An 18,742-nucleotide genomic window follows, 5' to 3' on the forward strand; every position below is an offset into this window, starting at 1 on the left:
ATGTAATAAAAAAATACAAAAAATAATGAAAATGCACACTAAAAATAACTTTGGTGGCACAGTGGGTTTAGCAGTCATGCACCAATCAGAAGCTTGAACAGATTTGTGTCCTTGGGCAAGAAGTTTAACCCACTGGCCCAAATGAAATTATTTATGAACTCATCCAGACTGTGTTAAAGCAGGTTATGAAAGGACTTTTATAGATACACTTTCCCATGGGAGAAACTTCTAGAGATACTGAGATAGGTTTGAAGTTTGGCAGAAAACACTGGATCTGAAAATAAACTAATCATAAAATCTATGTCTTTCAACGGCTCTCATCCTTCTCTCGTCGCTCACCCATCCACTCATTCCACGCTGTTACAACATCTTTTTGTACTTTATAATCACAACGTTACCTTTCAAAATACTTAAAGTGCTTTACATTGTGTTATTCATTCACTCCATAAACAATTCTTATAGCCACATCTGTCCTGGGGTAGACTGATGGAGGCGAGGCTGCCGATCTGCACCAGTGGCTTCTCGAAACTACCTCCATTCACAAACACAGACACCATATTAAATTTAGTGTTGAATTGGCCTAAAATTGTCTGTATATTTTGTTATTTTCTGGTTTATTTTCTATGTTATAATGTTGTTTCCTCATCACAAACAGACCCGGAGTTGTGTTTTTTTGTTTCATTCACGCATGTTTAACACACAAATCCTGCGTATTTAGATTCTCGTGCCGTACAGAAAACACTCTGCTCCACCTTGTGATGTCATGTGGCAATGCAGGAAGTGCTGCACTGTGTTTTTAAACTCTATATACACCTTCACTAGAATCATTTGGATGATTTTAGCACTGGAATTGCAAATCTCTACTGGAGTACAGCTGGATATTATTAAGAAGTTGCTGATACAATACATAACTCAATACAGTGAGCTTTCGATTCGATATGATATACTTCAAAATGATTCAGTATGGTTCAGTAAAAAATAATGGCTTAATCATGCCTGTGATACGAAAAGTCTTTGTTAAACCATTTCTTGTGTAAAGTTAATATGAAACACAAACATTTTAATCATCAAAACTGAAGTGATGTCAAATGAGTTGCATAAAAATTTCCTTTCTCTAAACAAGCAACAAAACTGTAGAGCTGTAACAAAATAATTTTGTAAAATATACTAAAAAATACTTTTGGTGATATATCGAAACAGCAGCCCACGATATCGATAATGTATTGTCACATGAGGTCCGGAATTTTGGACATAGGACCTCATTTCCTAGTTCACCAGAGTGTTGGAGACGTGTGGAGACACTTTTTTAAATATTCCATCCAGTCCTTGTATTTACAGAGGTCACTGGTGCTAGACTAGTGCATGTCAATGGTCATAGTTATCCTGCCTCTAAAAACAGTCTTACCCACTCCACAAAACACCTGAAACAAATCTATTATTACACCAGACTGTCGATGTAAATGTTTGTGTTGATAGAATAATGTCTGAAATAAAACTAACCTTGCATCGCATGAATTGTCGCATGTTGAGGGACTATTCTCTCATATATCAGTCCGCCACTGCCAAGCTTTCTATCAGGAAGTACAACTCGCTGCTGCTGCTCAGACATATCCTTCAAATGCAAGGTTGGTTTTACTTCTAAACTTATTCTATCAACACAGACATTCACATCGACAGTCTGGTGTAATAATAGATTTGCTTCAGGTGTTTTGTGGAGTGGGTAAGACTGTTTTTAGTGGCAGGATAACTATGGTCATTGACATGCACTAGTCTAACACCAGTGACCTCTGCAAATACAAGGACTGGATGGAATATTTAAAATAAGCCTCTCCACACGTCTCCAACATTCTGGCTCACTAGGAAATGAGGTCCTATGTCTAAAATTCCAAACTGTCCCTTTAAACGATGTGATATATTGATATTTCGATATTTTTGGAGTACCTCTTCATGACATCACAAGGTGGAACAGAGCATTTTGAGCTTTGGAGATGTAGACAGACAAATAAATCAGGATTACTTAAACATGTGTGAATGAAACAAAACACAACTCCAGGTTTGTTTTTGAGGAGGTAACAGCTTTCTAACACGCCTTAAAGCTCACAAGAGTCAAAAATAATCACGTACAGCCCCTTTAAAAAGTTGACGTGCGTTTTGACACTCGCATTTTGACGTCTATGCGAAATACTTACTCTTGTTTACATAATGTATTTGACAGCTCCGTTAGATCGGTGCTGAGCTAATCCTTTCCTGGGGCATCTCTTTAACAGCCCTATTATTGGTCCATTGATTTCCCCCCCTCCCCCCGCCCTCCGCCCTCCCGCCCCTAAGTCTTGGCCCCGTTACGGATTCGGCGCACGGATCTGGCAGCGCGCTCCTCCTCGTTAACCCATCTCTGATCTTCCTGGCACGTATCCATGACAACCCGTCGCCGGTTTCCGTGGCGATGACAGGCGAGGAGAGCGAGCGATCGGCGTGTCAGAGCCAGATTGGTTATTCATCATTTTGTCGGTGCATTTCAATTAGCGACTTCAGCCGTTCTTCAGCTCAACAATAGCGAACAGCCTGAAGAATGAGGCGCCGTTTGACAAATTATGTAACTGTCCCGCGTGGAAGAGTGATGGAGAAATGGAGAAAGCCTGCAGCGCCACCTATCTTATCTTCCTCTGTATGAGTAGAGACATTTGTAGATTACTTTTTAATCCAGAATCCGTCACAAGCATCTGGTTTTATGCTGCTAATTGTGCGTCTGTGTCTCTAACTGAGAGACTGAAAACAGCATTTATGTCCTTTAAACAAAATTAAAATAAGACAGGACTGATCCAGCTGTTATTTATCTCTCAATTCACCACAGAACGACTTTGAATAAATAAAAGCTCTAACATTCTGAGACTTTCTGGTCCAGCTACTACCAGTAAATTATCGTGTTACATAAATGTTAGGGATGTAACAGTAATTGAAATATTGTCAAACATCTCACAATATATCGAATCACAAGTTTCTGTGCTTAAATGTATTGTTTTACAGTTACAATTACTAATAAACATTGGGAACTACATATCCCATGATTCATTTCAACGTGAAAGAATATGTTTTTACTTGAATTCTTGGGATTTTGATGGAAATAATTCACACCAAAATCTTGTCAGGGTATTTTAAAAGCATTTAAAAGTGTCCTATCTACAATTATATCAGCCTCTCCAAAATATCGTACTAAATATTGTTCCGTGAGATGTATATCGTGATAATATCGTGCTGAGAGATTTGGATATCGTTACATCCCTAATAAATCTATTGGCTCAACCAGGATATCGACTGAATCAATATTTGGAATATTGGATATCCGATCCAGCTAATTTTTCAGTATCAGCACCAGTATCAATACCAGTATCAGATTTCTACATCTCTAATTATTTCTCTAAATCCTGCCACCTATAGACAGCGAAATGCTTTTTTTCAGTCAGATGAAGAGCCAAGAGATCAATTTCTAATCCAATATGGTACAATTCCACCATACTGGAATATACTAACACTATAGCTACTAAAGCGATACTCCCAACATCTATTGGAGGCAATATTTACACTTTTGGGTGTATCGGCTATCGGCCATAAAGCTCCGGTATTGGTGATATTTTCTAAGTCTCCACCACCAGATTAAAGGACCCAGATAAATCTTTATTGGAAGCTTTAGAGTTAACTTCAGTCCAAACAAAGAGGACACTCCTCAAAATATAACTGTACATCAAAATTGGCATGAAATATCGGCATTAAAGTATCGGCAAAGCTTACTGGTTGGTTGACCAGACCAGACAGTCCCAGTTTTGAGCCCTGTGTCCCCTGTCCCAGCAGATTTATCCAAAACCAGTGATTTGTCCCAGTTTTATACAAGAAATGTCCCAGGTGTCCCTATTTTTGACCAATCTGATCCCTGCCAACAGTAAAGAGATGCATAAATTGTCATTTGTTTAAGTAAAATACAGAAAAGCTGGTTAAAAATGACCAAAACACAAAGAAAATGTGACTATATTGACTCACATTAGTTCTGAGCACGTAACAATTTTCCTTGATTACACACTTGTTTCACAATTTTATTATTACTGGTCACCCTACTTATCGGCCATCAGTCAAGAAAATCAGTATCGGAATCGATCATGAAAAAATAAACATCCACTACTGGTCAAAAGTTTTAGAACACCCTAATTTTTCCAGTTATTTATTGCAATTCAAGTCGTGCAAGTCCAATGAAGAGCTTGAAATGGAACTGAACAGCCAAAAAAGATAAAAGATACAAAACACAAGTCCAAGCTCTGCCAAAACTACCTCAGGAAAAAAGAACAAGATGGTTAAACTTGAAAACATGGAGTGTCCAGCACAGTGTCCAGACTTAAACCCCATCGAGCTGGTTTGGGATGAACTGGACAGAAGAGTGAAAGACAAGAAACACACATTTATGGGAACTTCTGCAACAGACTTGAGAAGAACTTTCTGAAGAATATTTGATTTCTATTGTAAAAAGAACGAGCCACGAGTGTGTTCAGCTGTTATATTTGTCAAAGGAGGACACTTTCATGAATCAAAAGTTAAGAATACATTTTGGTCAACAGTAAAGAGTAAAAAAAATAGAAAAAGTTTGGTGTTCTTTTGACCGGTAGTGTATGGGAGTAAACTAAATAAAATTATATCAAGATATCACTTCCAAACACAAAGCTGTAACCCATAAATACTGCAGTTTTCTATTCAATTCTAAGATTTTAGAACACTCTTGAGACAAAACACTCTTGAGACAGAAACTGGTCCACCCAAAGGACAAAACACCAAGCCGCAAACAAAACAATGTGGTCTACTCCACTCAGTTTAGTGAAGACTGCAGTGAGCAGTCTACACTAGAGAAACTAAACAGCTACTTCACAAGAGGATGTACCAACATAGGACCTCAGTCTGCCGTACATCTCCACTTAAAAGCCACGGGCCACTCATTTGAAGACAGGTACAGATTTTAGCCAGAGAAAAGAATTGGTTTGAGAGGGGAGTTAAAAAAGCAATTTTTGTCAAGAAAGAGAATCCTTCTCTAAACAGAAATGGAGGCCTCGGACACCATCTATCTCTTATTTACAACTCCATCATCAAACCTAAATCAAAACAAATAAGAGAACAACAGGTGTAGCCAGGTCAGGTCCAGAGGTGAGGGAGCACCATTATGGCCCTGAATTGTTATGCTAATTAGACCCTACATCCAGTACAAGTCAACAGGCCAAACTAACAAACAGAAAGTGTAAACAAGTAGATGTGTTAGTTTCAGAGTAATTTCATTGTAGTTAGCTCTTCCCTGCAGACAGATATAAGGAAATATCCACCAGCATTCAGACCAGAACTGAAGAAGCAGCTTGGATGAGCTGCGAAACGTCTTCAACCAAACTAACTTTTGTCCAGTCAACAAACTGAATTTTCTCCTCGACATTTTATAAGCTTGTACCAAATCCTTCTAGCTTAATAAATATTCAATTTATTACACACTATAATCATTTTCATTCCTACATACATTTCAGTGCATTTTCTGTCTTTCATTTGCCTCTTTTGTCTCCATTTTGACATTATATCCGCAGTATAGATTAGATAAGAGTGTGTCTGACTGGCCCCGCCTCCCGTCATTGACCACGCCCATTGCTTTAGCCCTGCCCCTTTCCCCCTCTCATTTCCACATCTGCAAAAGTCGCCCCTCCACGGTACGATCTGTTTTATTCGAGTTTGAGTCAGTTACCCACAACGCTTTAGCTTCTCGGAAAGTAGCTCCGACTTGTGTAATGTTACAGTATGATATTTTGTGTTGGTGAAGTTGTTGGGTTAGTTTGTATGTGCTTTTTGTGTATATTTTTTCTCTTTTGTGTCTTGCTGTAGCTGTTTTTAGCTCTTTTCATCTTTTTTTCTTTACTATTTTTGCTTCTTTTATCAAGCGTTCTTTGCACAGCATGAAAATACTACAGGACTATTCTGATAAAGATGAGAATCTGTGTATCATTCGTTCGTTTGTTTTTCAAAATAAAACCAAAAATAAGAAAACAAAACAAAACAAAAAACAGCTATTTTCTTCATTATTTGTCTCCAAAACCAAAACGAAAAAACGGATAATGATTAGTTTTTTCAGTTTTTGATTTTGTGTTTAAATGAATAATGGAAAAACAGATAATGTTCATTTCCCGTTTCCGTGACTTAAACTGCGATGCCGGACTTTTGTGCCGCATACGGACTGACCCAGGACTAAAATAAGACTAAAACAGGTCTAAACCTCGACTGAACCTGGTCTAAACCAGGATTGAACCAGGACTAACCCAGGACTGAACCAGGACTAAAACAGGACTAAAAGAGGATTAAAACAGGACTAAACAGGACTGAACCAGGACTAAACTACATCTAAACTTCTCAGTCCCAGTCTGGTCTCGGTCTCAGTTCCAGTCTGGTCCCGGTCTGGTCCTGGTCTCAGTCCCTGTCTCAATCACGGTCTGGTCCTGGTTTCAGTCCTGGTCTCAGTCCTGGTCTCAGCCCCAGTCTGTTCCCAGGCTCAGTCCCGGTCTCAATCGCGGTCTAGTCCTGGTCTCAGTCCCGTCTCAGTCCCGGTCTCAATCGCGGTCTAGTCCTGGTCTCAGTCCCGGTCTCAGTCCCGGTCTCAATCACGGTCTAGTCCCGGTCTCAGTCATGGTCTCAGTTACGGTCTGGTCCTGGTCTGGTCCCTGTCTCAGTTTTGGTCTGGTCCTCGGCTCAGTCCTGGTCTCAGTCCCAGTCTAGTCCCAGTTTGGTCCCAGTCTCAGGCCTGATCACCTGACAGTCTACATGGGCGCACCTCCAGGCCCGTCCCGACACTCAGTACTGGTTCAGTCCTGGTTTAGTCCTGGTTTAGACCTGGTTCAGTTTGTTTGCAGGGTAAAAGTCACGGAAAAGGGAAATCATTCTTCATTAAGCACAAAATCGAAAATTGAAAAAACTAATCGTTATTTGTTTTTTCATTTTGGTTTTGGAGACAAATAATAAAGAAAATAGTTGTTTTTTCGTTTTCTTAATTTTGGTTTTATTTTGAAAAACGAATGAACGAATGATATACAGATTGATGAGGCCGGTGTTGCTTATAGCGCCCCCTACGTGAAAACTGGCCAAAAAAAACTTTCACTTGTGTAGTTCTGCAGCACACAAATGCAACTTAGTCATGACAAACTTTCTTGGAGAGAATTGTTCTTGAAAATGAAATGAATAGGCTCAGTTATCAGTTATCATGGCCATTTCAGCCCCAATTCTATCTTTATGGTTTTTTTTCTGAGTTGGATGTCATTGAAAACTTGTTAAAGACTTTACAAACTTTCTAAAGACTTTACAAATGCCGCGAATACTTGACTAGAGGATCCTTGGGTTGGTTTGAGTTAAGCAACAGTCGTTTGTTTGACCTAGAAAAGGGCGTCCTTCCTTGGACCACATTCGATAAATACTCAGGATTGTTAGAGTGCGAGTTTTGGAGATACTCTGACCCAGTTTTGTAGCCGTCACAAACTTCTCTAGTCAAATTTTATTAGATTAAAACTGTCCAATCTGATCCTATATATATTCAAAGCTAATGCTAACTTTTATTAAATCAAAAATCTAACTAAACAGTTCATTTAAATGTCATGCAAACACTCCCAAATGTTTTTATGTCAAGATGATTTCAGTCTGTTGTGTTATTATAATATTATAATGTTTGTTACACTTTCAAACAAAAAGATAGACAGGCTGGCGCCACCTTGTGCCTCTGCTCAGTTTCATTTCTCTCCAGTGACTGGGTCAGGAATCGGAATACACAAAACGGTTCGCAAAAACCTCGGAAGTGCGAGTCCGGGCCCCAGCCAATCAGCAAAGAGACATGCATTCTGTGTTGTCAGCGATTCCCAAGATCGAGAATTTAAAGTCGGAACAAAGAGAATGTTTGGTGAAATTTATCAAGGGGAGCAACGTTATTGCCCTTCTTCCTACAGGATTTCGGAAGAGCTTAATATACCAGTTAGCTCCATTAGTGGCGCATTACATACGTCACGACCAAATAGCAGCGATTGGTTAAATGAAAAAAGTACCCGCCTACCGTCGAGCGAACAAATTCTTACGCTGCGAGGTCAGACAGTTTCCACGAAGTGAAACTGGCTGATGAATCAGGCTACCAAAAAGACCCACTTTTGTAAACTCAGAAGTGAAGTTTTGACCTAATTTGTAAAGTCTTTAACATCCACAACTCACTGTCCACTCCCTAATCTGTCTGAATGTTTAATTTTATTGCAAATTTGTAAAACTAACTAAAGATAGAATTGAGGCTGAATTTTCCATGAAGACAGAGCACAGATTCAATAAAGTCAGAGTGTCAAAAATGTTAAGTCAGATTATAGTAAATAATTCTAGTTGGACCTACTCGGAAATATGTTTTAATTCAATTCATTTTCACTGATCTGGACAAAAATGTGTTGAACCAACTTAGATCGTTTAAATGGGAAAAAGCAAAATGGAATCAGAATCTGTGTATCATTCATTCATTTGTTTTTCAATATAAAACCAAAAATAAGAAAACGAAAAAAGTAGTATTTTCTTCATTATTTGTTGTTAAAACCAAAATGAAAAAACGGATAAAGATTTGTTTTTTTCAGTTTGTGATTTTGTGTTTAAATGAAAAATGGAAAAAAAAAAATTATAACTTTCATTTCCCGTTTTCGTGACTTAAACTGAGATGCCGGACTGAGCCAGGACTAAACCAGGTCCAGGGCCAGACCGGAACCAGAGCGGGACTGAGTCCGGGACCAGGACCGGGACTCAGATCAGGACTGAGACCAGGACCAGACCAGGACTCAGACCAGGACTCAGACCAGGACGGAGACTGGGACCAGACTGGGACCAGACCAGGACCAGACCAGGACCAGACCGTGATTGAGACCGGGGCTGAGACCGGGGCTGAGATCATGACCAGACCGGGACTGAGGCCAGGTTCAGACCAGGACTGAGACCGGGACCAGATCAGCACCAGACCAGAACTGAGACTTGGACCAGACCAGGACTGAGACTGGGACCAGACCGGGACTGAGGCTGGGACCAAACCGGGGCTGAAACCGGGATCAGACCAGGACCAAACCGTGATTGAGACCGGGACCAGACCGGGACCGAGACCGGGACTGAGAGTGGGACCAGACCGGGACTGAAAACGTTTTAGTCCTGGTTTAGTCCTGTTTTAGTCCTGGTTCAGTCCATATGCGGTGCAAATGTCCTGCATTGCAAGGTTAAGTCACGGAAACGGAAAATGTCCGTTATCCTTTTTTTCCATTATTCATTTTAAACACAAAATCAGAAACTGAAAAAAATAAATCATTATCTGTTTTTTCATTTTGGTTTTTGAGACAAATAATGAAGAAAATCGTTGTTTTTTTCGTTTTCTTATTTTTGGTTTTACTTTGAAAAATGAATAAACAAATGACACACGGATTAATCAGGTTTATTTAAAGTTCAATTTTAGTTTCAGCTCTTCTTCAAATATCAGTGTGGTGCAGCGGGTTAAGCTCTCGCCCTCTCACCACACTGCTTCACTGGTTCAAATAATAATCCCATCCCGTGATTTACAGGTACATGCCGTAGTTGTAGGCGACTTCCCCAGCTCGCCCAAAGCCTTCTTGTCTTTTTGTCCTTCTTTTGTCCTTGTGGTGTTGCCGTAGTTGCCTCTGTAGTGGCTGTGTCCTCCGTCCTGTCCGTGTGTGTGTCTGTGTGCTGACAGAAGCACTGATGTGATCCCAATGCTTTATCTATCTATCTCCACTAGCTCCAGTGTAGGTTGGAGGGCCTAAAAGATGATCGCAGGAGGACCTTCAGCTCTCGAGTAACTATCCCCGCCCACCTCTCCCCTCACCCACCTCAAGGAGCGCGCAAAACAAACGCCCCTGTCCCCACCTCCTCACTCTATGTCCTATGTCCTCTCCTGTCCCTCCTTTTCTCTTTTCCAAAACTTCACTGCGAAAAATTATATCCACAAGAGTTAAAATGACTTGAATTCAGAATTTTGAGTCGTTTTGATGAGATTTATCTAATCATCAGGCCTCGAATATACGACATGTTTTCAAGTTAACAGCTCCTTTTACCTTAAGTTCAGTAGAGATTGGCAATTCCAGGGCTAAAATTGTTCAAATTATTCTAGTAAAAGTGCGTGGAGTTTAAAAACACAGTCAGTGGAACAGAGTGTTTTCTCTTTGAGAGAAGAACTCAGCCTAAATATGCAAAGTTTGTGAGTTAAACATGTGAGAATGAAACAAAAACACAACTCCGGGTTTGTCTGTGATGAGGAAACACAATTATAAGTATATCAGAAAATTTCTTATTCTTATTTATTTATTTGGAAAGGGTCAGCACATGTTAATGAACGTTTAAAATGTAAATATATAAAGATTATAGCAGCGTGGCTCATTTCCATCTTCAGTCCCTCGGTAGGTTGATAAGAAGTCATCTACAGGACAGAGAAAGTACAACAACAATCACACAAAAATATATAAAACCAGTAAACTCACTGTACAAACTAATTAATTTCAAACAGTTCATTTCAAGTTCAAAGTCAAGAGTTAAACCAAGAGTTAAAGGTTGTATGGAGGATTTCTTTTTTGTTTCAAATTGTCAGTGAAAGTTTAAAGCACCATTACAGAGATGCAGCAGCCTTGTAATTATGATGACCAGAAAAAAAAGAATGAAAATCTATCAACTGTGGGCGTAGTGAGGCCAGATAAACATCAGCCAATAGAAAACGAGGCTCCCTCATTATCTATTGGCTGTTAGGTTGTCAATCAAACGCGTGGGGATTACGTGGTTTATGCAGCGGTTTTTAGAGGCTTTTTCAAAGTGTAGCTTCCTCGCAATTCGCACAAAGTTGTTTGCGATGGCGGCCGAGAATCCACGACCAATTCACTGCAAAAGACAGTCAGTTTTTGAGGTCGCTGAAAGAAGAGAAGGGGAAAAGGAGCAAAATATAAACCATGACTACATGGGTCATGACAGGAAGGGTTCGAGCTGAAACAAAGGTACCAAACCCATGCACAATTTCACTCACTGTACATATAAGAGACAAAATATAAATTAAAACAAACTAAACTCAATGCACAATTCATCAAACTCCATATTTCCCAAAACACAACAGTCTATACTCTGTTTAAAATGTGTCTACGGTGTTGGACTGTTTAAAGTCATTGCGCCGATTATTTTACAAACTAAAATTTCTACCACAAATACAATCACTTTCTTCCTAGTTCTTATTTTTTATTTTTTTTTCCCCTGTTTACGGTCATACAAATTAATAATAATGTTAACGAAGGTGAAAAAGTTTATCGTTTATGATCGTGTGAAACAAACAACAATGAGAATGAAAGAATGTAAGGATTTTTTTCCCTTTTTTATGGTCGTACAAATTAATAATAATGTTAATGAAGGCGGAAAAAGTTTATCGTTTATGATCGTGCGAAACAAACAACAATGAGAATGAAAGAATGTAAGGATTCTTTTTCCTTTTTTATGGTCGTACAAATTAATAATAATGTTAACGAAGGCGAAAAAGTTTATCGTTTATGATCGTGCGAAACAAACAACGAGAATGAAAGAATGTAAGGATTTTTTGTTTTCGTTTATGGTCGTACAAACTAATAATAATGTTAACAAAGACAAAAAAGTTTATCGTTTATGATCGTGCGAAACAAACAACAATGAGAATGAAACAATGTAAGGAAACCAGAAAACAATGTAATTTAGTTAAACATTTTGACATATTTGACCATTGAACAACCACTGTTTTAAAGCTTTAGAAAATCCTGCCAGTGTTGAAAGTTCTCGTACATGAGCTGCTCTGTGTTCCATGTTATTCTGCTCGATAAGCAAAAGAGAGGTGTCCAAAAGCACTTTTCCTAACCAGCACAGAGCAGTCACCTCTATAAGCGCAAATGATGCAAAATATGTCGCATTATAACATGGTTAAAAGCAAAAAACAAGTCAAATTCACATAATACGTGTTCTTCAAGTCCAGATTCTGAATTCAAGCCATGTTAACTCTTTTGGGTGTTCTTTTTTTACAGTGTTTTTCCTCTTTTCCTCCGCCCTGGTCTTGTCGTTCACTTTTTTGTCTTGCTCTCTTTTTTTCTCTGTGCGATATTTCCGACACTCCGTCCGATGTCTTTTTGTGCATTTGTGTGTCTGGATTTTTGGGGATAAAAATGACATGCTTTGCTTCAGTAGCGTCTGGTGTGGTCATGTGTGTAGACGATGTAGTTTAGTGGAGTTTTTTGTCTATAGTCTTTTGCTGTTTAATTTTTTATTTTTTTTTTTTACGTTTGTTTCTTGGTTAGCTTTTGGAACCACGTCATGCTAAACTCTCCACCGCGTCACCGCCATCACCCACCTCCACCTCGGCTGTGTGGTGCCCTCCCACGAAACTCTTAGCTGGGTTAAAAATATATCGTATTCAGACGACTGGTTATAAGACTGAGTTTCCCAAAAATGTAAACGATAAGATTTAAATATCCACAAAATGTTAATGTTTTACTATGATTATATTATAAATCAGTTATTACTTTTTTAGCTTTTTTTTGTATTTTAGTTTCAGTTAAATATTTGAATATTATTTTACTCTAAAAATATAGGCTATTGAAATTTTGGGGCAAGAGTATTCCCAATTAATCAAAAACATCAATTACATATTGGTTATTTTACTTTGGTTTACTTTACTTTACTTTACTTTACTTGGTTTATTTTACTTTGCTTTGCTTTGCTTGGTTTTACTTGGGTTTACTTTAACTTTACTTTAACCTTACTTTAACCTTACTTTACTTAGTTTACTTTACTTTACTTTTCTTGGTTTTACTTTACTTTACCTTTACTTACTTTACTTTACTTTTACTTTACTTTACTTTACTTTACTTTGGTTTTGTTTTATTTTAACTTTACTTTATTTAGTTTACTTGGTTTTATTTTACTTTACTTTAACTTTACTTTACTTTATTATTATTATTATTATTATTATTATTATTATTATTAATATTATTATTCATTTATTTATTTACTTATTTATTTATTTTAGTGCCAATGGTCCATTTTCCCATTTTAATGTGTATTTAATGTGTATTCCACCAAGAATAGACATTTAGCCTGTAGTATTTAGAGTACTATTTAAAGTAGTTCCCTGTCCGTGGGGTTTAGAGCAATGAAAAATTAACACCGTTGCCATAGCGCTCAACAATTCAAAACAATATTACAACTTATAAATGATGAAAAGTTCTCAAAATGTCACAAATAAAGATATGAATTGTAAAAAATAATGCTAAAAGGCATTTTGGGAAACTCAGTCCAGCCCTATTAGTCCAGGTAGTCCAGTATACTACAGTTTTAATGCAGTTTTAGTCCAGTTCTAGTCCAGTTTTAGTCCAGTTTAGGGCGGGCCATTGCCTCTCACTCCAGATTCCTACACTACATTCTGACTATACATCTGTTCTGACTTCTATGTGGCTGCCTTTGTCCTGATCTTTAAGTACTTCTTGTATGTATCAGTGTATTTTAATGCTCTCACCTGATTGCCCTGTGCTGCTTTGAAACATATTTCGATGAACTTTTAGACATGATTTGGACACAGTAGCTCACACATCACAATATAAACATTACGTAAAAAATAAAATAAGTAGCGAAAATAGTAAGAGACTTGTGTCAAATACGGCATAATTATATAAAAGTAAAAATACAGAAATGTCTCTTCCACCACTGGGGAAAAGTAAACAAAACTTTTAGTAAGTAAAAGTAAAATTCTTTCTCAGAGAATTAAAAATGTATGAAAAAAATTACTCTAGTAAATGTAAGTACTACCCACCTCTGATTACCAGCGGTGGATGAAGTACTCAATTTTGTTACTTAAGTAAAAGTGCAGATACAAGGGAAAAGGGTTACTCAAGTAAAAGTAAAAGTATCACATGAACAAAACAAAAAAAACTCAATTAAAAGTAAAACTACTGAAGTATCTGTTTAAAAATGTACTTTAAGAGTCAAAAGTTAAAGTACTTTGCAGTTTTTTGGAACAATTAAAGGATAAAATGTAGTGATTTTGATCAAGAAATTCGCTGATTTTAAGTAATTCAAACATTTTCTTAATTTTCTAGCTGTTTTTTGTTTTTTGTGTGTTTGTTTTACTCAAAGTTGGGACATTAACTCAGATTAAAAAGGCTAAAAATAAGTCTCAAACCTTAAAATTACTTATTACTTTTCAGTCCAGATCTAAAATGTAGTGGAGTAGAAAGTACAGATACACACTCTCAAATGTAGTGAGTAAAAGTAAAAAGTACCCACTGGAAAACACACGTAAGTAAAGTACAGATACCTACAAATTGTACGTTTACTTTTGTACACCACTGCTGATTACAAACCCCAAAATCCCATATATCAATCTAGGCTTACAGAGAATTAATTTTTAGTCCTTTTATGAAACTATTGCGATGTTTTTAAGCACCATGGGGCGGTCAGGTGAGCGTTCGTTTTGGGTTGATGTTGGAGATGTCGCGGTGTGTGCAGCTGGACAAAAACACAGCCTGGCCTCTGCTTGTGCACTGTCTGTTCTGTATCACGTGTTTGATTTGAAGCATGTTTTAATACGAGTGACCACTGCCCCCTCTGGCCCATGTTCTCTCTCCCACCTCTCCCTCTGCTTACAGGTGCAGTCCAGGTGCAGCAGCAAAGAGAATATACTCAGAGCAAGTGAGTATAAATACTACTATAAATACTACGTGACACTTAAAGGTGCTTTTCTATATTACGCAAAATTGACACTTGTGAGGTTTAAGTTGTGTTATAATCACTGTTGGACAAGTGACTTCAAAACTGTAATGTGTTATTTATGACTTGTTTCTGTCATTTCAAAGTTATTTGTTACATTATAATATTACTGTGTTTAAAATGTAAAATGTTACACGACTATTGCAGCACTTTAAGAAACTCAACGAAATAACAGTCGTTGATCTTCAAATAACATCAGTGTGCGAAGATGCCAAACTTTTGCGCTGTATATGGACTGAACCAGGACTAAACCAGGACATATCAGGTCTAAACCAGGCCTAAACCAGGACTAAAACAGTAATAAACCAGGACTGAACCAGGACTAAACCAGGACATATCAGGTCTAAACCAGGCCTAAAACAGGACTAAACCAGGACTGAACCTGGACAAAACCAGGTCAAAACGAGGACTAAACCAGGGCTAAACTAGGTCTAAACCAGGACTAAAGCAGGAAAAAAACAGGTCTAAACCAGGACTGAACCAGGACTAAAACAGGAATGAATCTGGACAAAACCAGGTCGAAACCAGGACTAAACCAGGGCTAAACTAGGTCTAAACCAGGACTAAAGCAGGAAAAAAACAGGTCTAAACCAGGACTGAACCAGGACTAAACCAGGGCTAAACGAGGTCTAAACCAGGACTAAAGCAGGAAAAAAACTGATCTAAACCAGGACTGAACCAGGACTAAACCAGGACTAAATCAGGTCTAATACAGGACCAAAACAGGACTAAAACAGGGCTAAACCAGGACTGAACCCGAACTAAACCAGAGCTGAAATAGGTTGAAACCAGGACTAAACCAGGGCTAAACTAGGTCTAAACCAGGACTAAAGCAGGAAAAAAAAACAGGTCTAAACCCAGTCTAAACCAGGATTGAACCAGGACTAAACCAGAACTAAACCAGAACTAAACCAGGTCTGAACCAGGTCTAAACCAGGTCTAAACCAGGGCTGAACCAGAAATGAACCAGAACTGAACCAGGACTAAACCAGGACCAAACCAGGACTAAATATGTCTTTGATGTCTTTTTATACTTTATGAATTAAATAAATAAACACATAAAAAATTAATTAAAGAGTAAACAAACCTTTTACTCATGCGGTAGTTTTCAAGTTAACAGCTCCTTTTAGGTTTTGTTCAGTGGAGACAGACAATTCCAGAGTGGAAATCATCCCAGTGATTCTAGTAGTGAAGGTGAAGGAGTTTAAAATGAAGAGGTCCATTTCCTGTATATCCACATTACATCACAAGGTGGAACAGAGTTTTTTTTCTGTTTGAGAGAAGAACTCAGCCTAAATATGCAGGGTTTGTGCATTTAAACACGTGTGAATAAAACAAAACACAACTCCAGGTTTGTTTATGACGAGGAAACAACATTATACACTATGTTCCACCTTGTGATGTCATGTGGTAATACAGGAAGTGCTCCACTGTGTTTTTAAACTCCGTACACCTTCATTAGAATCATTTGGATCATTTCAGCCCTGGCATTTTCAAACTAATAAACTGGGATTAGGTTTGTTTTTGATGAGGTAACAACATTATAACATGATTTAAAACTCACAAGGACCTTTAATAATAATTTCAGCTCACGGGTACAGTGTTATGAGTCGCATGTGGCTTATTGCGTTCTATTAATATCTTAATCCAGTTGTCCTCACACGTGTTCCGTACATGTGTTTCTCCGCGGGCCTAAATACTGCTGTTTGTGTACTTATTTACATGTATGTGTTGTTTTGCCAGAGGTGGTAGTTAGTGTGTGCCATGGCTTGGAAATACTGCAGCCTTCTTCTTTGGTACATGTTTAGAACAGAGAAAGTAGGTCACGACGAATCAAAGCTAGCCATGGATGTATCCCTCTGCTCGGAGACACAGAGGGGACAGGAGAGGCGCACAAACACAGGGAGGAGATTAGATACACCTCAGTGAATTCAGTTCACCACAGTTTAGTGTTGAAATTGTGTTGGCCAACTCAAACTATGTGGGTCTACTGAATATTGTAAAACTGTACTTTAAAAAAAAAATCCAATTATCTATCTTTGAGCAAAACTGACTTAGCGTATTTTACACACTATAAGACACTCCGGAGTACAAGTTGCACCAGCCAAAAAATACATAATGAAGAAGAAAAAAACATATAGAAGTCGCACTTTTTGGGGGAAATTTGTTTTATAAAATCACATTTCACTTAAAAGGCAAGTTCTAGTAAAAACAATAGAATAAAGAACAACAGACTGTTAACGTCACATACAAAAGATCTTCAGATAACTATAACATAAACAACAGAACAAGTTTACCAAACTCTCCATCTCACTCCAAATCACTAAATCCATTCAATTCTTCATCCTCTGTGTCACTTCTGAGCAACTCCACGACCTCTGGAGGTAAACAGAGCGCCGCTTCCTCTTCTGTGTAGCTGTCGTCAGACTCAGCATCAGTTCCAGTTAGAATTATTCCGGCCTTTCTGAATCCCGACAGGATGGTTTCGGTGTCACTGAAGTCCAGGCTTTGTCGATTCATCCAGTGACTTTCAGGAAAGTTTCATGGCGCATTCTCCTGGCATTTGTGTTCGGTCTTCTCAGTCGTCTTTATAAGTTTGTTTAAATTTAAAATGTTCAGTGGTACAGAAGTAATGGTGCGATCGACTGACATGATACAGACAGGACAGAGGCTCTTTCTGCAGGAGACATGCGCAGTAGAGTGAAGTGACAGTGGTACAGGAGGAACAGGAGCAGCAGACACTGACACACAAACCTAGAGCCTCTCGCGGCTTCAGTCTGAAAATTTTAATATATAAGATGCCACCAAACCACCCAAACCATGAAAAAAGTGTGACTTATAGTCAGGAAAACACGGTACTTGCTATACTCTGCATTGACATCGCATGCGGGTGTTCTGCATATATGTGTGTGGAGGAATTTTTAGGTGTTACCATGGTGACACAATGCACACACGCACAAAAAAGACAAAAAAGTTTTACGACCTTCTGAAAACACAAAAAATTGATTTAAGCAACTAATTATTCAGGAGTTGTGAGATTAAAACAAGCGTACATGGTCCTGTTTTGGTGTTTGAATTTTATGTGTGAGTTTTGTTTAACAGCACAAATCTTCTTCTTTTAATTGAACTCAGATAGAAATATATATTGAAACTAATCAGAAATACTTAAGTCAACTTCTCTGAGCACTCAAAAATGCTTTATTTACATATTTCCTGGATTGTTGCGCCTTCATTTGTTTCCACGTTCATCTGTTTTTTATGTCGTAGCATCATTTTACTTATTTCATTTTTCTTCCACTTCCTATGTTTTTTTTCTGTCAGTTACCTTCTTACCACAGGCCTGTTCTCAGATCTCCAGTAGATCCTTGGAGCTTTTTCTGTACGTTTCAGTCTGAAGGGAGATTTTAAAGCAGCGTTTCGTCCCTGAAGACTGAGCTGAGATGGAGCCAGTGCCCCAGGGCCTGAACAGAAGACGGCAGTGTCCTGGGACCACTCTGAGCCCCCCCTTCTCCACCCCCTCACGTCTTCCCTTTAACTTTGAAAACGCTCAGATAAAGAAATTAGACTGCCAAAAGTGCTGAGACGTATCATATAACTCTCATCAATGTCACATCCTCATTTTTATAGTTTTTAAAGTTGAGCTAAACGCTAAATTCACTAATCCGTGCATCATTCGTTAATTTTAAAAAATATATAAAACCAAAAATAAGAAAATGAAAAAACAACTGTTTTCTTCATTATTTGTCTCCAAAACCAAAATGAAAAAACAGATAACGATTCAATTTTTCAGTTTTTGATTTTGTGGTTAAACGAAGAATGGAAAAAACGGATAACGGTCGTTTCCCGTTTACGTGACTTCCGTGATGCCGGACTTTTGCACCGCATTCGGACTGAACCAGGACTGCTCCAGGTCCGG

The 18,742-nt window shown here is 38.2% G+C and overlaps 1 protein-coding gene across 3 annotated transcripts in view; it reads left to right on the forward strand.

Annotated features, from left to right (window-relative positions):
- The window catches only part of gphnb (gephyrin b), a 178,487-nt gene that overhangs the window by 137,301 nt on the left and 22,444 nt on the right, over nucleotides 1-18,742 (forward strand). For 2 of the 3 annotated variants that reach the window (XM_055149401.1, XM_055149400.1), the window contains one exon: nucleotides 14,706-14,748. In XM_055149401.1, the coding sequence (XP_055005376.1) occupies nucleotides 14,706-14,748 (43 nt within the window). Of the gene's footprint in view, nucleotides 1-9,805; nucleotides 9,863-14,705; nucleotides 14,749-18,742 lie in introns of all 3 variants that reach the window. The other variant, XM_055149399.1, reaches the window with a different exon arrangement.

Source organism: Boleophthalmus pectinirostris, unplaced genomic scaffold (assembly GCF_026225935.1).
Source record: "Boleophthalmus pectinirostris isolate CB_2022bp ecotype Guang Dong unplaced genomic scaffold, ASM2622593v1 HiC_scaffold_13, whole genome shotgun sequence".
Taxonomy (NCBI): domain Eukaryota; kingdom Metazoa; phylum Chordata; class Actinopteri; order Gobiiformes; family Gobiidae; genus Boleophthalmus; species Boleophthalmus pectinirostris.